Below are 26,386 nucleotides of genomic sequence, written 5' to 3' on the forward strand. Positions count from 1 at the left end.
AAAGCAATTCAATCCTCTTCTCGAAGAGAGAAGCAGGGATGTGAGTGGCAAACCTCATGGGTGAGTGATTCTATCGGCGCTGGAGAGGCAAGCGAGGGAAACGCCAGCAAGGACGCCAATGACAAATGGGCACTTCCGTGGTGCATTTCTGGATCACGGTGACTTTGCCAAAAGTTATGTTCAAAGGCAAACAGCATTGGTTCCTTCTCTAAGAATTGCAGGCGGTTCACGGCCATGCCCTGAGGCCCTTCACCCATCAATCAATCAATCACTTTATTACGGTCCGAGATCAGCACAACATTAATTCAGCAACAGCAACCATACAAAATAGTACAGATCCTTAGTTCCCATCTCCCAGAGATTTAACAGTCCTCCGAGGTTGATAGGTTATGACGTGTCCTCATAGCCAAGGCAGAATTTAGCAACCTTATAGGTAACTGAGGGGTTTCTGTCGGCAAGGAGGAACTTGGCATAAAATTCTTCAGTGTTACCTGGAAAGTCCTGTAGTAGAGGATGGATTAAACCTGACCGGGCCTCTGAGTAGAACCAGCAGTGTAAAAGCACATGAGAGGATGTCTCTATCTCACCTGAATCACATGGGCATAACCTTTGGGAGACTGGAATTCCTTGATATCTGCCTTCTGTGAACTTGGAAGGGAGAACATTAGAGCGAGCCCTAGTAAACGCCCACCTGTATTTATAATATGTAAGGGAGCTCAGATAGGCCGCAGGTCCACCGCCCTGTATATCTTGAGGAGAACGGTAAATATATAGGATTTGGCTTAGATCGTTCTGCAGTTCAATATCCTTTCCTTTCTTTTCCTTTATTCCATTTCTATACTGACCAAGAACCAGAGCTCTCCGAGTGGCTTACAAAAATTAAAACCCTAAAACTACAATATAATTGCATAATATAAAACCATTTCCACACAAAATTATAAAATAGGGGTGGGCGAATGAACAGTCTTTGAGATGGGTAGGTTTAGGGGTGTTGTGGGAATCTGAGAGAGGGGTGGAGTCCGGGGGGCTATGGCCTTAGCTAGATCTACCTACTATCCCACGACGGAGGAGGGAAGATCTCGCATTGTGTTTAATGTGAGATCCCTCCTCTGTCTACACGTGACACGCAACAACCTCAGCACAATTCATGTGCTGCTGCCCCTTTAAAAAAAATGGCAGACACGCGTCTGCCATTTTTTAAAAAGCAGCAGCGCACGAATTGTGTGGAGATGGGGCAACCCACGGCACCTGGCCACACATTCCGTGGTCCCAGGCTTAGCCCAGGACCATGGAAAAACTGGCAAGGGCTATATCCTGGGGCAAGGGAGGGATGATCCCTCCCTGATCCCGGAATCGCCTGTGCATCATGTGGACGCACAGGGATGATCCCGGGGTTCACCCCGGGATAAAGCCCCATCTAGCTATGGCTTGTCAGCCTCCTGGACCATTCATGGCTGTAATGTTGCATAAATGGCTCCTTTACTGCTGCCATTTACAGAACATTAGATTTCTGGGAATGTGAAGCTGCCATTTTTATGGGGATGAGCGACCCCACAGTGCTGATCAGGCACTCTCCAATCCATCCAGCAGCTCACACAGCACAGCGAATGGGGACGGGTGGCAGCTCAGCAAGCACCCAGCGAAACCGGATGGATGTGAGTCCATCTTCTCGCCACTGGGCTTGTGCTCAATTCTTGTTCGCGATTGCTGTTTGCTCTGCGTGAACGGGGAAATTGTGCAAAGGGAGCAGCCATGGAATGCAAGATTTGTGCAAATTGCCCCCACATTTCCACAAGTTACCTCCATCTTTCCACAAAAAGAAATTGCTCTCGAAAAGAAATTCAAAGGAGAAGAGAATTTAGGAGAAATTCTCATGGGTTACTTTTCGGGTTCTTGTGCCTACCTTACTTATGAAATGTCTGAGGTGTGTGTGTGTGTGTCCTCTTTGTCTTTATACAATCATTCTTCTGGCAGCTGGCAGCCTCCTTAGCTTCCCACACGTCAATGAAAGCCCAGGGGAAGACATGCGGTAATTCCTCCCGGAGGTCTTTTTTTTTCAGATCAGGAAGCTCAAAAAGACCACCAAAAGCAATTCAAAAAAAGAACATAAGAACATAAGAAGGGCCCTGCTGGATCAGACCAAGGGTCCACCTAGTCCAGCACTCTGTTCACACAGTGGCCAACCAGCCATCGGCCAGGGATGTAGAAGCAGGACATGGTGCAACAGCACCCTCCAACCCATGTTCCCCAGCAACTGTTGCGCACAGGCTTATTGCCTCGAATACTGCAGATAGCACACAACCATCAGGGCTAGTAGTCATTGTTAGCCGTTGCCTCCAGGAACTTATCCAACCCCCTTTTAAAGCCATCCAGATTGGTGGCCTTCACCACATCCTGTGGTAGTGAGTGCCATAATTTATCTATGTGCTGTGTGAAGAAGTCCTTCCTTTTATTTGTCCTGGATCTCCCACCAATCAGTTTCATGGGATGACCCCAGGGGGTTCTAGTATTTTGAGAGAGTGAGAAAAATGTCTCCCTATCCACATTCTCCACACCAGGCATGATTTTGTACACCTCTATCATGTCTCCCCTTAGCCTCCTTTTCTCCAAGCTAAACAATCCCAGTAAATTATAAAATGCCCTCTCAGAAGACAGTTTTCTCAGAAAAAGCTCTAGGATTTTGATTTTCTTACCTCCACCCCTCTAGAAATAAGACATTTTGAGGATTCCCCCCCCACATTTTCGTCATCATTTTTTTTTAATGTTGGCTGAATTCCCTCTCTGCAACTCACCCTGAAGCAATGCTAGGTATGGGGCATTGTGGGGGATGCAAAATAGGGGGTTAGGCTGTCAACAAGAGTTACTGCTGTTGACACTTGCGGTAGCCATGAATAAACCCTTAGGAAAAGAAAGCAAGAAGCCATGCTACAGCCCTTCCCAGTGGTGAGTCTGACCTGTAAGAAATTTGGTTCCCTTGCAACTGCTGAGAAATTTGGTGAAATTGACCCTCCAATTTCTCTGCCTGCAAAGAGAGTGGAGAATTTATTGACCATTTGTGTACAGCTCTATTTGCGATATCTTTGATATATTAACAGATGCATTGCAGCATTAGATTTCATGCGCTGTAGCCCACTTGGATCTGTTGGTGGCCTCTAGCCTACCAAAATGTTGGTTTTGGTAAACCTGGTAATCTTCAAGGTGCCGCAAGTCTCATTGTTTCTGGAAAACCAGCCTCTGTAACTATCGTTTTCCATTCTCCACCCCATTTTATATCCAAAGTACTGGGTCAAGAGAATGGGACACCTGTTAGCACAGGCTATCATCCAAATCTGCCGGAGCCATGAAACTTTGCTGATATAATGACTTGATTGGATAGCTGGCTGTGGGATGCTGACTTTGACTCAGCGTTCATCATGATTGATGATGGAAGTTCGCCATGTTGATAGCGTCACCGCCTACGAGTCATTTGCTGGGCTTCTACTTGTTGGCAACATGAGATGAAATGTTTCAGCAGAGATTGTATTAGCATCCCTGCCCTGGAGGGATCTATGTGATGTGTCAATTATTTTCTTTGGCTCCCGAAACTCTTGGATGAAGGGGGAAAGTGCCAACAGAGCTGATAGGAAGTAACAACACCCCCACCACCTCTGAGGATATCTAGACAAAGCACACAGCTGAAAAAACTCTCATTCATTTGAGTGATGTTTGCTTGGGATGCAATGCGCAGACAGGTGTGCCCTGAATCTATGACGCATTGACACATTCAATCGACTGTTAAGAAATATCCTATAGAAAGCTTACTCACGTCTGACCTTCGTCCCTGTTCATTTCAGGGTGCCAAAAGAATTTTGTGCCAAGCCATTCACCACTTGTAACTCCAAGCGTACTGGCCACTGTTGGATATAAGATGACAGACAGGATGGACTTTTGGTCTGATCAAGCCAGGGTCTTATCCCCACTGGGACACTGAAGTGCAGATGCCCATTGTAATGGTCCCCTCAATCATACCTCCAAGGAGATTCAAATGCAGGCAGCTGTGTCAACAAACTAATTCCAGCAGTTCTATGTCCACCAATTCAAAACCAAGCCATCCCAAAAGACTTGCAGAGTGGCTGGGCCCAATCCTTACACATGCTGCCTCAGATAGATGCTACACTGGAAGCTCCAGAGGATGATGCTATACCAGGAGCTCAGGAGAGACTCCACAACATTACAGGCATCAGCGCCACAGTCCGAGGACAAGAAGGCACCATTTGTGTAAGACTACATTTCTGGAAAACAGCCAACCCATCGTTTTTACATCACATGGCGACTTGGGAAGGAGCGGCACCCACCAGATGCTTGTGGACCATGCTGCCAAACTGGATCCAGTAAGTGGTGTCAGCTCAGCAAGTGTGGTATGGGGTGATGAGAGTGGGGGAGTTCTGTTGAACTCTATCCCTAAGCTGGGCACTCACAACATCCCTACCTACAACTCCCATCATTCCAAGTCAACACAGCCAATAGCCATGCAGGCCCACACAACTGGATGACTATGGGTTGGGCAACGCTACCCCAAACAATGATGCCTGCTTTGATGAGGCCCTGGTGCCTGTTTGGTCTTCCTCCCTGAGACACATGGGTTAGGCTTCTGGCCCAGTCACTGTCAGGCCATCAATCTGCACAATTGATTTCGAGCATGACATTTGAGCTTTCTTGGTGGAGTCTCCCCTCCCCCTTTTTTTGATGAGGGAGGGAGCGTCCCTCGCTGGCTGTCTTCCATGGATGAAGCAAACTGTTTTATAAGCCCTGTAGCTGAGTGTAGCAGGCTGACTTGCCAATAAAACAGTAACATGAGCAGCATTGTTTTGCCAGCTGTAATTTGGGAAGACCAGAAAATTCTGGTGTTTTAGCGCACGACCTTGCTGCTGTTGAGCCAGCATTATACCTGTTAACACATGCTCACACCTGGTGCTGAGATTCTTCCCTACAATTATATGCACTCAGCTTGGCCACAGAAGTAAATTCCCCCTAACTTCATGGTGTGTTAATAGCAATTCCCCTTGGTAGAACACCTGGCTAGAGATGGCCGTTTCTTGGGATGGTGACATCCGTTTAATAGGCTACCAATAGAATGCCTTCATCAGAAGGAAGGGGAGGAGCATCTGTGGAACCATCTCCCACAATGGTTCATTGGGGTCCCTATCTTCTAGAGCAGTACGGCAATGGAACCAGTTACCTAGGGAGGTTGTGGGCTCTCCCACACCAGAGGCATTCAAGAGGCAGCTGGACAGCCATCTGTCAGGGATACTTTAGGGTGGATTCCTGCATTGAGCAGGGGGTTGGACTCGATGGCCTTATAGGCCCCTTCCAACTCTGCTATTCTATGATTCTATGATCCTAGATGGCAAGTGGCAGTTGTTCTATTGGACTGGGCTTTTGATGAGTTAGGGTGACACCTCTGTACCTAGAGACGTGCAGTTCTGCCAAGTTTGCTTTCACTCAGCTCACCACATTTCCACAGCTAGGTTTGTTTCATCCTGTGTCCAATGAATTTTGTGAAGGCTGTCTTCAGATGCCTGCATGAAAATGCCTCATTTTTTATGTGCATTTCCCCCAATATAAATAGTATTATGTACTTTTTCAAATCTCTGCATATACCACTAGGATAATATTTCTGCATATTTCTCCCTAACATGCACATTTTGTGTGCACTTTTCCTAATATAATAAAGCTAGTTAAAATAAAACAGGTTGAGATTCTCATCCCCACAGCTTGGAATACGGATTGGTGAACATGCGCTCCTTGAGGATCTCAGATTCCTCTTCAAAGTTCATTTTGTCTTGTTCGCATTCCTAAACATGACGACAGTTTTTTCTTCTTTTTTCAATAAAAAATGCACTTTTTAAATTAGTTTTTTCCCCAATTGAAAAGTGCACATTTTCCACCATAGCATGGGGGGGGGGGGTTTGGGTGGGTGGGGGGAAATGCAGATTTTCACATTCCTGCTCACGTTTTGGGTTCTGAATGTTTTCAAACAGGTACACAATTCTCATGGTCCCTAGTTTAGAATAATTGCATTTTGGAGCTGGAAGGGACTTTGAAGATCATCAAGTTCATCCCTCTGCTCAATTCAGGAATCACACAACTACAGCAGCCTTAGGGAAGATACCATACCTGGCAGATGGGCAAAGGAGAACCTACCACCTCCTGGGGCTTGTTTGAAGAAGCCTTGACAAGTTGGGGCTCCTTCTAAATTAATTGGCCCCCAGCTGCCCTGTTAACACTCCCATACAGTCAAATGCCAAACCGCCTGGCATGTTTGCAGTCAAGCAAAGAAGTTGATCTCTTAGTAAATAGGCTTTGTTATGTGAATCAGCCAGATCAACAGCGCTTCAGGGTACAGACTTCCTCAGCCTCCATCAACCAAGAGTGAAGATCTCTAATTAGCTTTGCACAATACTACGTGAGACTAACCAAAGACCCATTTGAGGGATGAGCTATTTCTATGAGACTTGCCAGGAAACCAGCGCTAGCCAGCAGTACGAAACCTGAGCGGCTTTTCTAGTCCTGCCTTCAGGGAGTTTCTTCCCCTTGGGACCTCTTTTGATGGACCAACCTTTGGGAAGTTGCTCCTTCCTCTTGAGATGAAGCCCGATTCTGGCGTCCGTCACTCCCAACTCCTCCTTCCTTGTAAGATCTTGTATTCCCACAGATGGAGAAGTTTCTGTTTGGCTTTGAATCAATTGATTAGCTGGCAACTGGAAAGATTCCTCACTTCCACTGTCTCCCTGTTCTATTTCCAGAAACCTTGATAACTCCCTCGCCACTGCGCCCTCTTTCTCATGGCACTCTGAGTCCAGAGAGAAAGTATACCAGAAGCTCCAGACAATTGTGGTAAATTTAAAATGGCAGGCAGTTCACACATCCAGTCAGGTGAGGGAAAGAGGGCTGGCCAAGGGGGGGCATATCTCAGAGATATAGAGATCCTGTTTTGCATGCAGAAGGCCTCAGGTTCAATCTAGGTAAAGCTAAAAAAGAAAATTGTCAGAAAACCTGGAGGGCTCCTGCTGGTCAGTGTGGACAATACTGGCCTAGATGGACCAATGGTCTGACTCAGTATAAGATGGCTTCTTATTGTCCTATCAGTGGTGGCTCCAGTTGGTTGCCCAAGAATGCCAGGTTCTACCAGCATTCCTGCCCATCTCATTCGGTCTGTTCAATGCAACTAAAGGAATAGTGTAGTTACCTGGACACTAATTATGCACTGTATTGTAGACTTCTGTTGGCCTTAGAGGAGACACCCTTTATGATGCCTGGGAAATACATTGCTTGCGGAAGCAAGAAGTTTGGGAGCTCATTACTGCTTAATCTGTGTTGTGCGAAGCCTTGGTGTCAGAAAGAGAGCATTATCTGGGTTATAAATGAGTGAAAGACAAAGCTATTAGTGATGGTATCTGTTTTCTTGGGGGTAATTTTGCTGCTGTCCCCTCCGGTTGGCAGAGCAGACTTCCTTATCAGATAACTGTGACAAACAGGATTGTCAAAGCTCATTTTTATTCGCCTGAGGTAGGAAGAGAGGGTAACATTCTCCCGAGAAGTGTCAAGCAGTCATGTTCCCAAATAGATCAACTCACATTGTTGAGCTCATCTGTCTGAAACAGGGCTGAACTGAAATCTCTCAGAAGATGATGTTCTGGGAGACTTTTTTCTCTGTCGTTCCTGCCTGCCCCCATTGCAAAGATAACATTTTGTAGAATGTTTTGCCTAAATAATAATAATAATAATAATAATAATAATAATAATAATAATAATGATCCTCCTCCTCCTCCTCCTCCTCCTCCTCCTCCTCCTCCTCCTCCTCCTCCTCCTCCTCCTCCTCCTCCTCCTCCTCCTCCTCCTCTTCTTCTTCTTCTTCTTCTTCTTCTTCTTCTTCTTCTTCTTCTTCTTGCCATTCACACCACTACCACTCTTCCCACAATGCCCTGGAGTGATACAAGGGCTGAGGCATTGTGGAGGATGCAAAATGGTGGCTAGGCAGGCAATACAGTTATTGCTCTTTCTATTTACAAGAGCAAAAACAGCAACACGTTTTTCCAATTCCCTCTTTTCAGGAGGAGAAGCCTCTGAAATAGAACTCTCATGCCCAAAAGAGGATGTTGCCACTGACACTTTTCTTGACTCATGGCCACAAAAAGAACAGACAAGTTCCTGCTTCTAGAGGAGGTCACATTGCCATCTTTAGATTCCAGGGACCCTGGTTCTGAAGCCCCCACCCTGGTTGCCTCCATGTCGTTGCAGCCAAGACTTTCAAAGCAAGCATGGTCCCTATAAGGGAGAAGGCCTCAGTGTATGTGGTGGTGGTGGTGGTGGTGCAAATAGCCTTTAGGAAGCCCAACTCCTACTTAAGGCTCAGTCTGAGCCTGCCAGTTGTTGGAGAAACATACAAAGAAGCTTGTCCAGATTCCAGCCCTACTACTAATTAGAGTTCTCTCTGGTGCTATTTATTCCTTAATTTTTCTAATTGATATCTGACCTTGACTTTGTCTGATCTTATTTGACTCTTTTCCCATAGCCACATTCTGAAAAGATAGAGTGGTCTGTTTGTTGCTAGACCCATCTGAGACCAATTAGAAAAGCTTGGAAATCACTCTGTGGATTCAGTTCTCACAACGTACATCAAACAAAACAAAAATGAGTTGTATGTAGATCAGTTCTTGTCTTCTTATCATCATCATCATCATCATCATCATCATCATCATCATCATCATCATCATCATGTGATCGACGAGGCTTATTATAGGCTACCACAATGCTTTATGGTATTGATCATCTCCAGTGTGGTGCATTGATATTTACAAATGCCCAAACATGATCCTTGTTCTACTGATGATTTACCTGTATTTGGTCACTGATGCCTTTGAGAACATGAGATGAGGAATCCACTCCCACTCTTGGATGCCAATCTGAAACAGATGTCACTGAATCATAGTCATTACCTCTCATGGCCCAAAGTGATTCAGTCACAGCAGTGAGGCTACTGTCTCCTCATTATAAGCTTGGGAGGATTGGAGTCCATGAATATAAATCATAGCATGAAGGATTGGCATAAAACACAATTCTGATCTGCCAAGCCAGCCAACATAGCTTTGTGCAGCAATGTCTGCGGTCTCTCTGGACCAAGAGCCCCTTGTGATCTAAGGGAACAGATAGGTATCCTAGTGTTTTCCAGATGTTTTGGACCAGCCAACCTGGGCAATGGACATGGAGTATAGGGGTTGTAGTCCAGAATATTTAGAGGACCCCAGGTTGCCTTTTCTTTTCTTAGGGCATGTCCACAAATGACTGGTGTCTAAGAATGAGTTGATCAGTAACCCAAATAAGAGAGAGGCTCTCTCACTCAGGAGAGTTCTCTCCTGTTTTGGCCCACAACTCCCACCAGCCCTAGCCAGCATAGGCAATGGTGAAGGATCATGGGAGTTGTAGGCCAAAACATTTGGAAGACCTCAAACTGCCCACCTTGATCTAAGCAATACACTACCACCGTGTTACCCAACATGATACCCTCCAGATGTCTTGGACTATAGCTCCCACCAGCCCTGACCACCATGTCTGATGGTGGGAGTTGAAGAAGTTATGCATTTTTCTAACACAATAGCAATTTCGGGACTGTGCAAAGATCATTTGAAAAGAAGAAACACATTCCTGTTCACATTTGGGTTTGTGAATGGGGCAAATTTGGACAATTTGTGAACTGGAACGAAATTCTTGTACATCCTTACCCACAATGCCTTGCAAACCACACATGTTGATTCACTGCCTGGAGGGGTCATATGTAGCCCCATATCGGCACCTCACATAGGAAACAGAACACCCCCTTGCTTATGTCATTCACATTTAGGGATAAATGCAGGTTCCTCTCTTTCTGCTTGTCTGCCTGTTTGTAAAACAGGATAAGAGTATGACAACACACACACACACACCATGCACAAAAGGGTAGGCAGAAAGCCTATATATACCAGTTGCTGGGGAGGGTGATATTTCACCATGTCCTACTTGTGGGTCCCTGGTCGACAGCTGGTTGGCCACTGTGTGGACAGAGTGCTGGACTAGATGGGCCCTTGGTCTGATCCAGCAGGGCTCTTCTTATGTTCTTACATCTGGGAGTTAATATGAACCAGGGATGGTTGCCAAAGCAATCCCACTGCTGCCTGCAATTAATCACCAAAATTGGCTCTTCCATTCCACCCCCCCTAGCAATACAGGTGTCCCTGCAACTCCCTTACTGCCCTTTATTCTGGGAACTTCCTCCAAAAGCACCTGTGTGATGCCCCTTCTCAAAGCCTACCTGTTCCATGAAGTCTTTGGTACAACTCCCTAATCCCCATAAAAACAAACAAAAAACCCAAGTGCTCGTAAGTGAAATAAATGACTATTCCTCCCCTCTTTCCCATTCCCCTGTTGTCTCTTTTGGCGTGAATTTTAGATTCTATGCTTCTCTGGGCAGGAAACTATCCTGTTTTACGTTGCAAAATGGCATGCGGACAGATGGTGCCAAATCAATAAATAACACCACATTTAGCTGGAGGATTCCATTCTATTCCCATAGTGGGTGCTGACCAGATGGGCTGATGATACCATGGGGGTTCATCTATGGGGGATAGATACCCAGAGTGATGATTAATTTCTAGTCCCTTCCAGATCTGTAATCAGTCAGTTCGTGCCTATATACGGCGCTTCCTTTCTGCAAAGAGAAGGGCTAAAAGACGGGAAGACTTGCCCTCTACGTTCACCATCAGCCTTGCAGGCGGCTTTTGTGCACATAGGGCCTTTATGGCTGCCATTAATGCAACAGGGGAAAGTGTGCAATTTCGGCAGTGGGGGCGGACAGCTGCCGAGCGCTTGTCAGGTTGAGCTGAGTCTCAGGAGAAGCTCGCGTGGCCAGATGAGCGAGGCGTGGAGGGCAGTGGCGATGGGGTGAGCGTCCAACAGCGTGGACATGGGGGAGTTCACCCATCTCTACCTGAACAGCAGACTACTAAGCCAGTAGGCACACGGTGGTTCACCTGGGCATAATTGTCCACACTATGGTGAGATGTGCTGCATTTCTATTTGAATTAAAATAATTATTTCTCTGTTTGCATCTCTCTCTCTCTCTCTCTCTCTCTCTCTCTCTCTCTCTCTCAATTAGTATATGTAATTTTTATGCAACTTGCTGTCCTCTTTTTGGGATGATGCATTATTTCCTTTTCCTCCTCCTCCTTCTCCTTCTCCTCCTCCTTTTCTCCTTCTCCTCCTCCTTCTCCTCGTCCTCCTCTTCTCCTCCTCCTTTTCTCCTCCTCCTCCTCTTCTCCTTCTCCTTCTCCTTCTCCTCTTCCTCCTCCTCCTCCTCCTCCTCTTCTTTTCCTCCTCCTCCTCCTTCTCCTCTTCTCCTTCTCCTCCTCCTTTTCTCCTCCTCCTCTTCTTCTCCTTCTCCTCTTCCTCCTCCTCCTCCTTTTCTCTTCTTCCTCCTCCTCCTTTTCTCTTCCTCCTCCTCTTCTTTTCCTCCTTCTCCTCCTCCTTCTCCTCCTCCTCCTCTTCTTTTCTCCTCCTCCTCCTCTTCTTTTCTCCTCCTCCTCTTCTTTTTCTCCTTCTCCTCCTCCTTCTCCTCTTCCTCCTCCTCCTTTTCTCCTCTTCCTCTTCTTCTTTTCCTCCTCCCCCTCTCCTCCTCCTCCTCCTCCCTCTCTTCCTTCTTCTGAGCCAGCTTAGTGATTAGTGTGTTGGACTGGGACTCAGGAAATCTGGGTTTTAGTCCCCACTCAGCCATGAAGCTTAACTGGAGAACTTCGGGCCAGTCGCTGACTTTCAGCCTAACTTTCCTCATGGGGTTGTTGTGAGGATAAAGTGGAGAGGAGGAGCATCATGTAAGCCAACCTTCCCCCAACCTGAGTCCCTCCCAGATGTGTTGGACTACAACCCCGGCATAGCTGCCTGGGGCATGCTGGGAATTGCAGTCAGACACATCCAGAGGCCCCCCACGTTGGGCAATGCTCATGTAAGCTGTCTTAGATTCCTTGGAGGGAAAAGGATGGGATATAATTATAATAAATAACTAAGTGTTCACCCTGGAAATGATACAGTCCCAGAAATGCTATACGACATGTATGTGCGCTCTCTCTCTCTCTCTCTCTCTCTCTCTCTCTCTCTCTCTCTCTCTCTCTCCTTTTTCTGATAGATCAGACCCTTCACAGAATGAGGAAAGACGTCCCTCCATTAGAGTCGGGCAAAAGGCCAAGAAGAGCCCGTTAAGCAGATTTGCAGACCATATGATATCACAGGGGTGGCAGGAGAGGGGGAGCTCCTCAGAATCCATTTATTAGCAAGGAGCATCTGTGAGCCTCCTTTATGACCCCACTATTTATTACGCCTCCCTCCTCGAAATCAGTTCGCACACCTGCCTAGACTGCAGAATGAAAGATGAATCCAATGCCAGGCCTGGCTCCTGCCGGATTATAGTGCTGCCACTTAATAAAGGCATACTGCTTCATTTGCGGTGTTTGAACACTGCAGCTCCATCTTCTCTCCTGACTAATTAGCATTCTACCTCTGTTAGTCGCCTTGGGAAGCAAAGGACATTCGTTCCAGAAAAAACACACATTGAAAGCCCACCTGCCTTTCAATAAAAGGCTCTCTTCGAAAAGCGAAGAAAAGGAAAACTTCATTAATATTTATCCAGTGCTTACAGAATGCTGTTATATTGGTTAACCAGGGAGAACTCAGCTGCGATGCCATGAGGGTTGTTTGCATGAGAGAAACGGAGCAGCACTTTGCTTATTCAGCAGTGAACCGTGAAGTATGGACCCTGGTCACGTAACACACTTTTCACATAGTTATTGGCAGGAATTTTTGCCCCCCACTGCCTACCTGTGATAAGAACTAGCTTAGTTTTCCCCAACCGGGCGTCTTCCCAACGTGTTGGGTTACAACTCCCATTATCCTCAGCCAGCATTCTGGGTTGGGGGCACTGAATTAGAAAGGCGGCACCTAAAAAAGGATCTTGTAAAACTGAAGCCCATATCTTTCTGTGCTTTGAATGTGAATCGCGGACCAAAACAAATGTGTTCACAGTCATGCATAGATTCGAAAAAGTCGTGCGTGGAAAATGCATGCTTTCGAAAAATGTGCACGACGACACTTTAATCAATGGGAGAAGATTGTAAGCCTATGCGGCAGGGTCTTGCGATTTACTCTTTTACTCTGTACAGCACCATGTACATTGATGGTGCTATATAAATAAATAAATAATAAGAATAAGAATGCATACATTTTCAAAGATGCACACAAGTGATGCGTAAATTTGGAAAAATGGGTAGGAAGGCGCTTTGAGATGGAATTCACAGAACTTCAGTGAGCTCAGAATTTGCTGATTCCCTAAGAATGAAGTTGAATTTACTGAGAAACATATGGAGAGTGACCCAGAACATCTGATGGTACTGCTTTGTGAACACAGGGTAGGGGACAACAGAAGTGGGAAGGATTTCTCTACATGGAGCCTGTGGGAGAGGGAGAGTTTAATGCCAGGTTTAGAAGTAGGTGGCCTAGCAACCCCCTGGTGCCTGTCATGAGGCATCGACTCAATGGTCCACTCAACAGGTCAAGCCCACAGAAGACGCTGTTCATCATCACCTTTAAAGCTGGGAGCAGTGACCTGCACAATCACAACAGTGTTATGGTTTTGCTTGTTTAAATTCCTTGGGGAAATGTACAGCGTAATTGGCCGTTCAACAAATGTGTACATGAGTGTTTGCGATCAGACTTGTGCGTGCACATTTCTTACTTTATATGGCAGAGGTTGATCTCACATCCAAGCCATGCAACACTTTTGTAGAATGGGGTACAAAAGGGAGATACAACCTGGTGGCCTCCAGATGTTTTGAACTACAACTCCCATCAGCTCCTGCCAAGTTGAACATATGGAGAAGGGCACCAAGGATGCCCTTGCCTGCGGGCATCATGTAGTTTAGGACTGGCTTGGGTAGGGGTGCAGCTGGAAGACTGGATCGCAAACATGGAAAATAAATCTAGAGGAGCATATTTAGATTCCTACCCTCGCCCCAACCCAAAAAAATGGTTAAAGAAAATTTATCAATACACCGGTAGCTACTTGTTTAAGTGAACTCTTTGTCAACTTCTTCTCTGTTCAACAAAGTGGACAACTCTGGTTTTCTGTTAGGCAACTGCATGGATGGAGAAGCCCATAACAAGAGCTATCAGCATGGTCATCCACACTCCTTGTAAACCTGTGGAGGACGAATATGAATATTCAAACTTTGCCAACCGATCCCATGATTAGAACAAGAGTGCAATGTCAGCCTCACACGTACGTTCCTTAGCAACTGGCATTGACTGGCATACTGCCTCTAATACGGGAGGTAATATGTAGCCATCGTGACTAGCAGCCAATTGATAGCCTTATGATAATCTCCATGAATGTGTCTAATCTCCATTGAAAGCCATCCAAGTTGGTGGCTATCACTGCATCTTGTGGTAGTGAGTTCCATAGTTAAACTGTGTAAAGTTCCAGCTTTCTTTTTCCCACAGTAGCCAACCAGGCACATTTGGGAAGTCCACAACAAGTAGGACAGGAGGGCAATAGCCTCCTCAAGTTCTTGCAAATAGAATATAAGAACATAAGAGAAGCCATGCATGATCATGCCAAGGCTCCATCTAGTAAAGAACATACGAAGAGCCCTGCTGGATCAGACCAAGGGTCCATCTAGTCCAGCATTCTGTTCCAACAGTGGTCAACCAGCTGTCAACCAGGGATACATGAGCAGAACACAGTGCAACAGCACCCTCTCACCCATGTTCCCCAGCAACTGATGCACACAGGCTTACTGCTTCTGATACTAGAGGTTGCACTTACACATCAGGGCTAGTAGCCATTGATAGCCTTCTCCTACAGGAATTTATCCAACCCCCTTTTAAAGCCATCCAAATTGGTGGCCATCACTACATCATGAATTCGATAGTTTAACTATGGTGATAGTAAATTCCGTAATTTAACTATGTGTTCTGTACACACAGTGGCCAACCAGATGTTGACCACATGCAGAACAAGACCCACTAACAGGACAACAACACCCTCCCACCCATGTTCCCCAGCCACTGGTGTTGAGAGGCAGACTGCCCCTGATTCTGGACGTAATACATAGCCATCAGGGCTCATAGCCCTTGGTTGCCTTCTGAACAGGGCTCACGGCTAAACTCACTCCATTTCATCCTCACGTTTTGCTTAGGTCTAAAGACACCTCCATATTTCAACAGTAAACGTGTACAGACAATTTATATTTTTAGTTCCGACTCCACTCAGATATTAATGTTATGCTTATTGGGTGAAAGGGCTTCTGGGAATTTTCTCATCCTTCAGTGGAAAAAAAAAACTTACCATGAGGTGCAGCAGCAGAAAGAGTAGGAAGAGGCGGCCACACAAAACCTGTATAGAGTAGCAGAAAGGGTAAAACAGGCCATTAATAGACTTCAGTGAACATTTTGTGTGAACATCGTTTTATGGTGCCATGTCTGTAAGACGGGCTTGAATCTAATTCACTTCCCTGTATTCATTGGGAAAAATCATTCAGTTCTCTTCTCATTCCTTTCATTGGTCCAGCCACTCCATGTTATTAACTAGACCTTTCTGACGCACTGTAAAAACTAAAACTAAGACCCTGGCGCAGTGATGCATACTGCATACTAAAATATCTGTTTACACAACCCTCACAGGGCACGTATTTAGAGATGGGGTGAGAAATTCATCTGGTTCATTTTTTTATTTTGGCTTGGAGACGAGAAGGGATGGAAAAGAAATGTATTCAGTTCACATCTGAATGTGAACTTAGCTAATTTTGCATGTTCAAACCACTCAGCCAACCGAAACCCAGTTATCCTTTGAAATGTTTGCATTTCTGAATTTTGCAGCGGAGTTGCAAAACATGCATACAAAAATGCATGCGTTGAAGAAAATAATGTTCAAATATGCATTATATTAGTGGTTTGCAAAAAAAAAAGTCTCTTTTGGGCAAAAATACATACAAACATGGATGTATTACGAGAGAGGTGCATCAAAGAGCTTATGAATTTTCATGCAAACTTAAAAAAAGAAAAGAAACCTCAAAGTTTTAAATAAACCAAATTTAAGACTGGAGAAATTCTCAAAGTTTGAGATAAATTGGACTTTAGAGCGGGGGGGGGGGGGAATGAGAAACTGAGAGATACCAAAATGAACAGCTTTGACATTAGAGCAGGGATGGACAAAAGGTAGATATCCAGATTTTTTTGGACTTCAGCTCCCAGAAGCCGCAGCCAGCAAAGCTAATGACCAGGAATCCTGGGAGTTGGCCTAAAACAACTGCAGATCTATTTTTTCCTACCTAGAGTACCGTAATAATTTTTAAAAGAAATATTTTTAGCTCTCCGCCTCCTCCCATCCTCCGAAAATGCTCATAAGAGCATATGATGTCATACACTTCCCTGTGCCTGTTTGCATTCTCCTTCCCTCTTTATTGTTTACTACAACTTATTAGATTGTAAGCCTATGCGGCAGGGTCTTGCTATTTACTGTGTTATCTGTACAGCACCATGTACATTGATGGTGCTATATAAATAAATAATAATAATAATAATACCATGTGGGTAGCCAGGAAATCTGTCTGTGGCATGCTGGAGAGAGTGCACATGGACTTTAAAAAGCAAAGTGTGAAGCCATGGGATGCTGCAACCTTGATGAAACTAAGCGGCTCTAGGCCGTGTCAGTTTTTGGAAGGGTGACTACCTGGGAACCCCATGTACATTGATTCCTGCATTGAGCAGGGATTTGGACTCAATGGCCTTGTAGGCCCCTTTCCAACTCTATGATTCTATCTTCTGACTTCTAAAAGGTTGAACAAGACTTACCCATTCTTGTAACATTATTAAGAGACACATCAAGCAAAAAGCCAAACCACTCCCATCCCCACCCTGAGAATTTCCCCAAATTTTGTCAATCCATCCCCAATTGGGGGGGGGGTATTTCTTTTCATCCCCACCCCATCAATGCCCCCCCCCCCCAAATCAGCCAAAAGCAGCAGCAGCCAAAGTGTACAGACCAGGCACAGGTTTTCCATCTAACTAGGCTAGTGTTGCTATATAAGACAAAACTTGTTTTTACCTTTACGGATAATGGGGCCCAAATGCAAAATATGGGCTGTCCTAATATCAGCCGCCCGCCGACTTCCAATTCCAGGGCAACTCTACAGAAGAGAAATGTTACACATACACTTTTGGGGAAAGGATATGGCGTTAGCTATGTTAATAGTACAGAACAACATATATCTTCTGCCACTAAGCTTTTATTTATACCTATTGGTTAACCTCCTACTTACTGGTTTGCATGGTTCAGAGCCGGTGTCACAGAGATGGACTTCACAGTGGAGGTGCACCAGGTTATGATTCCCAACGAACTTGAATACTTGAAGAGAAAAACGTCCTTGAGGTGCGACTCCGTTTTCTGGAACTGTTATAGCTGAATCCTGTGGGTTTGGGCAGCTGTAAGGACAAGATGTATTGAATGTAAGAGCACAGAAGAGCCGGGGCCACCATCAAGGGTCAGCATGGTCAGCTACTTACATGGTCAGCTACTTACAACCCAGGAGGGGCCCACTGACAAGAACCTCCTGGAGTTGTTGCTCCTTTTCACCTGCCTTGTCCACCTGCCTTTCACTCTGGCCCAAACAACAGTGGTAGTAAGGAGGAGGACATATCACTGCCTACTTGCTCGCTGTCTCTCTGCCTATCAAGCCAGCAAGTGGTAACAATGAGGAGGAGGAAGAGGAGGAGGAGGAGGAGAAGGAGCAAAAGCAGCTGGTGACAATGGCAGTGAGAAAGTAGACCCACTGAGGGAGGGGCCTATTGAAGGTGTCTTGTCCAAAGACCATCCAAAACCTGGAATCCTCACCAAGAAAAACTTTGCTGGATCAAACCAAAGGTCCATCTAGTCTGGCCACGAAGATGCTTCCAAGAACCCCAGAAGTAGGGCATGAAGGCAATGGTCATCCTCCAATTGCCTCCAGATAAGTTATCATGGCTAACAACCAGGGTTGTCTCAAAGTCCTGATCTGATAGCACCATTGTTACTATTTAATTGATATTGAACTTCCCTTCCATTGAGTTCATATAATCATACGTACCTTGCTCCCAGGCCGTCTTCCATTCAGGCAACAACCAACTACTTGGTTTGAGGCTTGTTCCATCAAGTAACTTCAGACAGTGCTTCAGGACTATGTCTTGTCGCGTTTTGCCTATTTGCCTACCATCCTATTGTCCCCTAGGGATGGGTGAATCTATGAGTTTCAATATCTCTCCTTTTCTCATTTGTTTCCAATCTTAAATTTGGTTCCTTGCAACTTTTTCAGAATTTTTCCACTCTTAAATTCAGATCTTCCGGAAGGATGAGGAAAACATTTGCACGAAAATTCGTATGATTTTTTTGTGCTCATTTCTCCTACCACATGCATTTTTGCACACTTTGTCTAATGTGCAGTTCTTCTGGCACGCCATTTTCCTGATTTAACATGTTTGTGAATGTTATTTTCACTAATATATGCATTTTAGTGTGCACATTTCCCTAATGTATATTTTGTATGTGCATTTTTGGATTGGAGAACTCCATTGCATAATTTGTAAAAGTGTGAATTTTGAAAGATAAGTGACTAGCATTTCACATATTAGTTGTGACTAATTTAAGTCTCATTCATTTCAATGACTCTGCTCTAAGTAGGAGTTATGTTCTCTTCCATTCTTAGTGTATCCTGGCCCCAATCTAGTTTTTGCTTCTAGTTCTGGACCTGATTCCACCATGTTGGACAGTTTCTTGTCAATACTTGGTCCTCTCAATCTACCTAGAGAACTTTATTTATTGGGCAGAAGAGAAATGTAATAAAAACAAATTAAAAACATGTTAACTACCATGAAACAGAAATTGTCCAATTTGTTGTTGTTGTTGTACCTGTTTTGAATGATGTAATATTTCAGAGGATCAGTGGCATTCGCTGTGGGCGTTGCAAAACAGTTGTCCATCCGTAAGACAAATTGAGACGTGTCCCCATTGGTCACCATGACGCCAACGTACAGCCAGGCCTTCGTTGACAACACTGCCTTTTCCCCCTCATAGGGAGAAGTGTAATTTGGATCTCTGTAGAGCGCCATCTTAACTATAAACTCTCCTGCACCTTCAACAGTGATGTTGACTGAACTGGAAGGAGCAAAAGGAAGCAAGATTAAAAAAAAAATCTGGACAATGAACTGGACAATGGATTCCTCATGCATTTCTAACTCAGCCTACACTGCGCCCTCAATGAACATGCAAGCAAAGATAACAGCAGGGAGAAGGGAGAGCCTCCTCTAACCTCAACCTCCCCTTTTGGGCAGTGGTGTAAATTGGGCCCAGAGGGCAAATCAATGGGCAGCCATGACATTTGGCAAGGAGGGGAGCATCTCAAAGACGGAAGTCACTGAGGACATCTTGGCTATGCATGCCCAACCCCACCATCACAGAAGGAAGGAATCCAGGAACATTTGGGTGATGAATCAGCTTCTCTCGTCGGCCTCAATTACATACACAGTGGAGCTTTTGACTGTCTCCAGCCATTTCCTTTTCTGCCATCAGTATGCCATGTTGGAGAGGAACTTGAAGGATCCATCTCCAGTAGGGATGGACAGCATTGTTGCAAAAATAGCTCGTTCCCTGGTGTGCCAAGTCAAATTCGGCACACAAGGAGGAGAGGAGACGAAGTATGGGTCAAACAACGTTTATTCTGCAGAATAAAGAGGCACAAGAGCTAATTGCTGCAAAGCATGGGCCTACCTCGCAAGGGAGGTAGCTAGGTATTTATACACTATCTTCTCAGGCACCGCATACGCAGGCAGCCTTCTAACAAGATATTTCTAGCTGAAAAGAAAGTACATGGAAAATTGGAAATACATTTTCTTGGCAAGCATCTCCAGTACTCACTGTTCCCTGGAGAACATTCACTTGATTTTGGTTATCTTAAGAATGGCTTCTCTTAGACATTTTGCAACATTTCCTTAGCAACTAAGCATGGCAACTACTGTAGGTTACTCTGGTTCAGAGCCGGGCTCTTTTCCGACAGCATCACGTGAACTTCTTTTCGAGTGTGCGACATCGCGACGACATCGTGAGCAAATCCACCTTCATCCAGAGCCTTCCTTGTAGGCAACAATGGAAGCTCCGAAAATTACGTATTTTCCCTCCGCTGCATAAATGGGGCCTTTAGGCCACCATTTATGCAAGGGGGTGTCACGACACAGGCCTCACACACCAGGTCTTGTCGCACACAAACCCTCCTCAAGCCAAGCGCCACCACTTGAACAACCTGAGGGTAGGGTAAAACACAACCTTTCCCTCCTATGTGAGGGTAAAGGCTAGAATCTGAAACGGTTTTACTGTGTATGTAATAAGGTTATATATAAGGTGTTTACAATAGTCACTGTAGAGCAGGTGATAAAGCCAAGCAGACACGTAGTTTGAGGTAACAAAACAAAATAAAATGTTTATTTTTGTTTAACAGATCTTAGTTACTTCAAATTCAAGTTAACCTGCTTAATCTACTAGTTTTAATAAAAACAGTAATCTTAAGTCTCTTAAAATCTTATCTCCTTTCACTCTCCACACCACTGACAATCCTAACTGACACTCCCAACTCCCAACCAACCAACTCCCCAAGCTCTAGACTCCCCCATTTATACTCCTCCCCCCTTTCACAGCATCATCAGCCCCACCCACTCAGTCCAACATTCTGCGCTCACTAGACATACAAACCAGACATACCGAACGGAACAGAACTGTGGGCTGATGCCGCGGGGAATGCACAATATCCGGGGCCTCCATTGTTGAGCACAATGGAAGCTCCAGAAATGGTGCATTTCTCACGTGGCATAAATGGTGGCTGTAAAGGCCCCATTTGCACAAGAGTAAAGGCACCAATACTCCGTTTGTGTCTTGTGTAAATGGGACTTCTACAGCCTCCATTAATGCAATTGGGAAAGATACATAATTACTGGAGTCTCCATTGTTGCACACAAGCAAGACTTTGGCGTTGGGCGCTCATTGGGCCATGCAGGTGTTCGAAGTGGGGCCCTGCAAATATGCCTCAGGACCCCGACTGGCCCTGGAGGGGCATGCGTGGGGGAGTCTGTTGGACTCCCAGACTCAGTCTGGCCCCCACGACATCCCTACTCCCTGGCCATAGGACCGCTAGATAGAAATGAAAGTATCATTAGCCGAGATGAATAGCTTTCCCCCGTAATAAGTAATGCTTTACCTGACAATGGGCTGGATGGCGGCTTCAAGACTGATTTCCATATTCAGCGGGTACGAGCAGTGAAAATTAATTTTGATTTCATTCTCTCTAATGACAGCCCCGTCTCCCAGATATAGCGTGTTGCTATATGTAGCGTGGGTTTCATTTTTCTGAGATGGAAAGAAGAAGAATTAAAGCAGTTCAGCTGCTGACTAGACTTACATATTTGGCTCTACAAAACGTTCTCAAGCAAACATTTCTGAGGACCAAAAAAGAGAGGGGCTCTCAAGGTAGCTGCGCCCCCACGTCCTTAGGTGCTTGCACTCTGTCTGCTGCCTAATTAGCAGCTTCTTTGGCACCATTTATTGAAAAGTATCTCTTTCACCTGGACATCAAGACTCCAGCCAATCAGGGATCATGTAACCTGCATGATGCTGCTGAAAACGAATCCGATTCCGCTACGTGAAGACATCACAAAGTCAATCCAGAGTGTGAGCAACACTTCTAGCCTTCACTCTGAATTGGCTCTGTGGTGACACTATGCAGCTAATCATCTCTTGTGTCAAAATATTTGCAGGAATGAAAAAAATAAATCCTGGGATGGCTTTTACACTAAATAAAGAACCTACCGTCAATTCTGTTCCACACTGGCCAGCTTGAGTGGGAGTCACCACTGAGACCATTGTTCGGTTCCTCTGTTCTTCAAACGCAACACATGAGTGGTCTCTCAAGGACATGATCATATTCTGGAAGCCAATGCACTTTTCCACAGAGACTTTAATTTCATTTGCACCACACTCCAGTCTTGGTTCCAAGTTAGAAATATCTTAAGACACAATAACATTACTATTTACCAAATACTTCTGTGAAATATTAAGGTGGCTGCATATGTAATCTCAATAATCCTTTACAACAGCCCTAGGGAGAAGGTCATTATTGTTGTCGTCATTAGTCCCACGTTAATTGCAGAAACAAGCAACCGCTTATCTCAGCAATCCTTTACAACCGTCCGCAACGTAAGCCAGTGTTATTAACATCCCAACATGTTATGGATGACGCCGAGAGGAAGCTGCTTGTGATCACTGCTAATTTGGGGTTTAAACCACTAAGAGAGCTCTCCTGGGGTCTCCAGGGGAGCATCCCAGGGATCAAAGGATTGTTTGCAAAACCCTACACAGTTGAAGACCCCATTCCAAGTTCAGAATGGGGGCTGGAGCCCCAACCTTAGAACCTCCCCCATCACAGATGGCATGTAAAGAACCTTAAGGCTTCATGCCTCATACCTGTTTCCCTCAAATTATTCCCTACAGCATAAAGCTGTGGTGGTGGTGGTTAGCTAAATCACACTCCGGGCGGCAGCGCTCCTGAGATCCTTTGCATACCAGGAAAAGGGTTTAAGGGGGGAAATGTAAAAAAATAATTAAAAATCAATGGATGACCCAATCTGATTCAAATTGGGTATGCTTAAAGCTCTCCTTAATATCTATTACTGTGCCAATTTTGATGTCTTTATCTTTAAAACTTACACAGATGTAAGCATTTGTTTAACTTGTACTTTAAACATATCAAATCCTGCTCCTGTGCCCCCAGTGGCCGCTCGGAAAATAACAAATGATTCGCTCCTAAACAGGTAGCAAAATAGGTCGGTTCTTTTGGCTTTAAAGCACAATTAAAGCAGGATGCCTGGGAGTACTTCACAGTCAAAGCAGATTATAAGCTGGAAAACTTCGGAGTTCTTTGCACGCAATTTGCAGTGATTGCACAGTATAACGCTGGTGTGATGAAGCTATTAGAGTAAGGAAAGGGGTTATTCCAGTGCAATGCCCCCCACCCCCCAAAAAAAGCCAGAGAAAAAGCATATAGTTTATTCTAAAACCTCTGGCTTTTTTTTTTATCCCTATTAGAGTACTTCCTTTTTTTGGCTTTGGCATTCCAGTAGCCCTGGAGAAGCCAGAATAGGCGTTATCCTGATCCTCCTTCACTTCCAAAGGTCCCTCGCTAGATGAGCTGAAAAGTGAACATGCCAGAGATGGGGGACGGGGAGGTGAAGACAGCCTCTGCCACTCTTGTCCTGCCAGCTTCAGTGTTAGAGATGTGGGCCCGTCCGCATACAAATCATGTGCTCTATCACCGAACCATAGCCTCTCTCGAAGTGTTCATCCTGATCCAACCCCGATGCTCTTAATTTACCTACCAGAGCTGTTGAAACTTTGGCTGCAGTAACAGCCCCAAGTTCCATTCACCATCTTGCATTCCTCTGCTGCGTTGCATTGGGGACACGGATTCTCGACATAGCTGGGATCTGGAAGATCAGATTGATGAAGCACAAAGTATAACCATGATTGATAGGCAATCGATCTCTGAACAAAGCAAAAACACTCTCCAAAATCATTCCAGACTATCTACCTGTGCAATAACTCAAGGTACAGGCTGGTGTCCCATCAAACTTGTAGACATAATAACCACCTACACAAGCTTTAACCTGTACAGGGATAGACCAGGAGCAGCAGTTTCCATTCCAATGGGCACAGGCAATGCGAGTTACTGTTCCAGCCTCACTTGTGGGGTGGGTGCCGTTAAGCCACATAGGTGCATGCGTGTTGCATCTGTTTATTGGTACACAACTCTCTGGCATGCGTTCTCCTCCACTGCCTATAAATCGATACCACCCTCTTTTATCACGGTCACAGTTGGATCCTGACCCATAGGAGGTGCTTCGCCAGGTTTGATCCAGAACCGTGTGACTCATACATGGATCAGAGCAGCTAACGGATCTATTGTTTCGGACACATTCTTCAGCAAAGCCCCTTGCTTCACAGCGATAGCCATCCCCGTTGTAACCCTCACGGCAAGAACAAGAATAGCTGCCCTGATAATTAATACAGGTGGCTAAAGAATGGCAGCGATTTAAATCAAAGCTGGAACATTCATCAACGTCGGAGCAATTGGTGCCGTTTCCAGTGAACCCGTGTCGACAGACACATTGGCGAAGGTCTCCATGTTCCTCACAAGCAGCATTGTGATGACAGTCTGAACAGTGTACTGCAGCTAGCAAACAAAAAAAAAACATCTATTTATCCATGATCTTCACATGCTTTCCAAAGCTTGATTTTATGCTATCCTGAAGAAGATACAGATGAGCAGGAAATACAGGCTGCCCTACCCAGAAAAGAAACCTTAGCATATCTTCCTGGACACTCTTGGCCTGAGGACATGGCCTTCCCATCTTTTTCTGACTCAAAAGATGAGCCCTCAATCCCTCCTCACTTTGCCAACCACAGTGCAGGCCTTGACAACCTAAGTAAAGCTTCAGATGGCCTCAATTCTCTGCTGAGACAACAACACTCCAGAGCTCAGCCAGTAGAGCCCACAGGGAAAGGACCAGGGCACTAACTTCTATCTAGAGAGACCTGCCTTGACCCAACCAGACTTTGCACAATCTGATCTGATCTGATGTAACATGGCTTTATGTGCCTGGGAGAATCTCTATTTGACTGCTTCCCCTTCCCATGTGAACCCGAGTGGCAGCAGAACAGGTTATGTAATGGCCGACTAAAAGAATGTGCTGCTAGATTAAAGGCTGAAGGCAGGAGATATCAGATGTTACTGAGATCAGATCAGGCTATCCCTTCCTAGGTAGGAATCAACTAATTAACAGTGAATTAACAGGAATCAACTAATCAACAGTGATTAGCTGAGATAGTTAAATGGAACCTCCCTGTTCATGAGCTCTGCACCTCTGGATACCAGCTGTTGGGAAGAGACGTACAGCAGAAGAGGGCTATTGTTTTCATGCCCTGCAGGTGGGCTTCTTGGAGGCATTTTGGGTGGTGGTGGTAACTGAGTGTTCAGGGGTACATAAGAACATAATCAGAGCCATGCTGGATTAGACCAAGAATCCATCTTGTCCAGCATTCTGTTAATACAGTGGCCAACCAGCTGTCCACGAAAAGCCCACAAGCAGGACCTGAATACAACAGCACCCTTCCACCCATGTTCCCCAGCAACTGGTGTACGTAGGCACATTGCCTCTGATACTGGAGGTAGCTTACAGCCATGAGTGGCTACATTTTGTGGAAGTGAACTCCATAGTTGTACTATGTGTTGTGTGCCCTGAATCTCCCACCAATTAGTTTCATGGGATTACCACGGATTTAACATTATGACTGAGGGGGAAGGAAGTCTCCCTATCCACTTTCTCCACACCATGCAACCTGGTGCCCTCCATATATTTTGGAACACGAGCCTGATAATCCCTTACCATTGGCCATGCTGGCTGGCTGGCTGGGGTTTATTGGCGTAGGAATGGGGGAAAATGCATTCACTGCTCCAATTCTCCAATCAAACATGCATACAAAATGTATATATGCTGGGGGAAATAACATTCAGAAATGCATTATGTTAGGGGAAAAATGGTTGTGGAGATGCACAAGTTAGTCAAAAATGCATGGAAGAATGCACACATTAGGCTGAATGTGCACAAACATGCTTGTAAAATTTCATGCAAACTTTCTTTTTTAAAAAATCTGAGTTTGGGGTAAATGTAAGATTGGAATATTGAGAAAGTGAAATTGACAGAATTGTCTGACTCTGTATGGGAGCTGTACTACAAAACTTTGTGAAAGCGCTAGGTTGCTTAGTCCTGGACTAAATGTATCTTTGATCTGATCCATTGGGGCTCTTTTTATATGCTCACTTCCCATCAACCCTGAGAAATTAGCATGCTATTTCTCGGACAGATGCAGAGACAACGGGAGCTCATTAACACAGAAAAGGAGTGTCCTTACCTTTCGTTGGGCTTGTTGTCTGTGCAAAGGTGGAACATTTAAGACCAATTAAGAACAAGAGCAGATGAAAGGGATCCTTCATAATTAGCATTAAAGGGAAAAGCAGACCCGCAACAACAATTCACAAGGAAATCTGGGACATAGGGCATGCAAAGGGTATGAGATATTTTGTATTGTTGCCTCTCTTTTCTGGAACCTATAAATGAAGAGGGGGGGGGATCAAGTATTACTAAAAAAGAAGAAGAGTTAATCATCATAGAAAGACTAGGATTGTCTTCTGTCATT

General features: G+C 45.1%; 1 protein-coding gene across 1 annotated transcript; it reads right to left on the minus strand.

Annotated features, from left to right (window-relative positions):
• Positions 1-13,500: 13,500 nt before the first annotated feature.
• On the minus strand, positions 13,501-26,183 carry UMOD (uromodulin). Its single transcript, XM_063143474.1, has 9 exons — positions 26,102-26,183; positions 23,721-24,362; positions 23,509-23,616; positions 21,944-22,140; positions 21,336-21,484; positions 19,001-19,246; positions 17,379-17,541; positions 17,165-17,246; positions 13,501-13,511 (listed from the first exon to the last, which is right to left on the minus strand). The coding sequence occupies exons 1-9, from the start codon at positions 26,181-26,183 to the stop codon at positions 13,501-13,503; spliced, it is 1,680 nt and encodes a 559-aa protein (XP_062999544.1).
• Between the last annotated feature and the right edge of the window lie 203 nt (positions 26,184-26,386).

This window comes from Elgaria multicarinata, chromosome 17 (genome assembly GCF_023053635.1).
Source record: "Elgaria multicarinata webbii isolate HBS135686 ecotype San Diego chromosome 17, rElgMul1.1.pri, whole genome shotgun sequence".
Classification (NCBI taxonomy): domain Eukaryota; kingdom Metazoa; phylum Chordata; class Lepidosauria; order Squamata; family Anguidae; genus Elgaria; species Elgaria multicarinata.

Coding starts and splice junctions, on each gene's coding strand:
- UMOD (XM_063143474.1), bottom strand. CDS start 26,183: ATGAAGGATCCCTTTCATCTGCTCTTGTTCTTAATTGGTCTTAAATGT. Junction 22,141..23,508: donor CCAAAGTTTCAACAGCTCTG/GTAGGTAAATTA, acceptor TTGTGTCTTAAG/ATATTTCTAACTTGGAACCA. Junction 21,485..21,943: donor AGTGTGGAACAGAATTGACG/GTAGGTTCTTTA, acceptor TTTCCATCTCAG/AAAAATGAAACCCACGCTAC.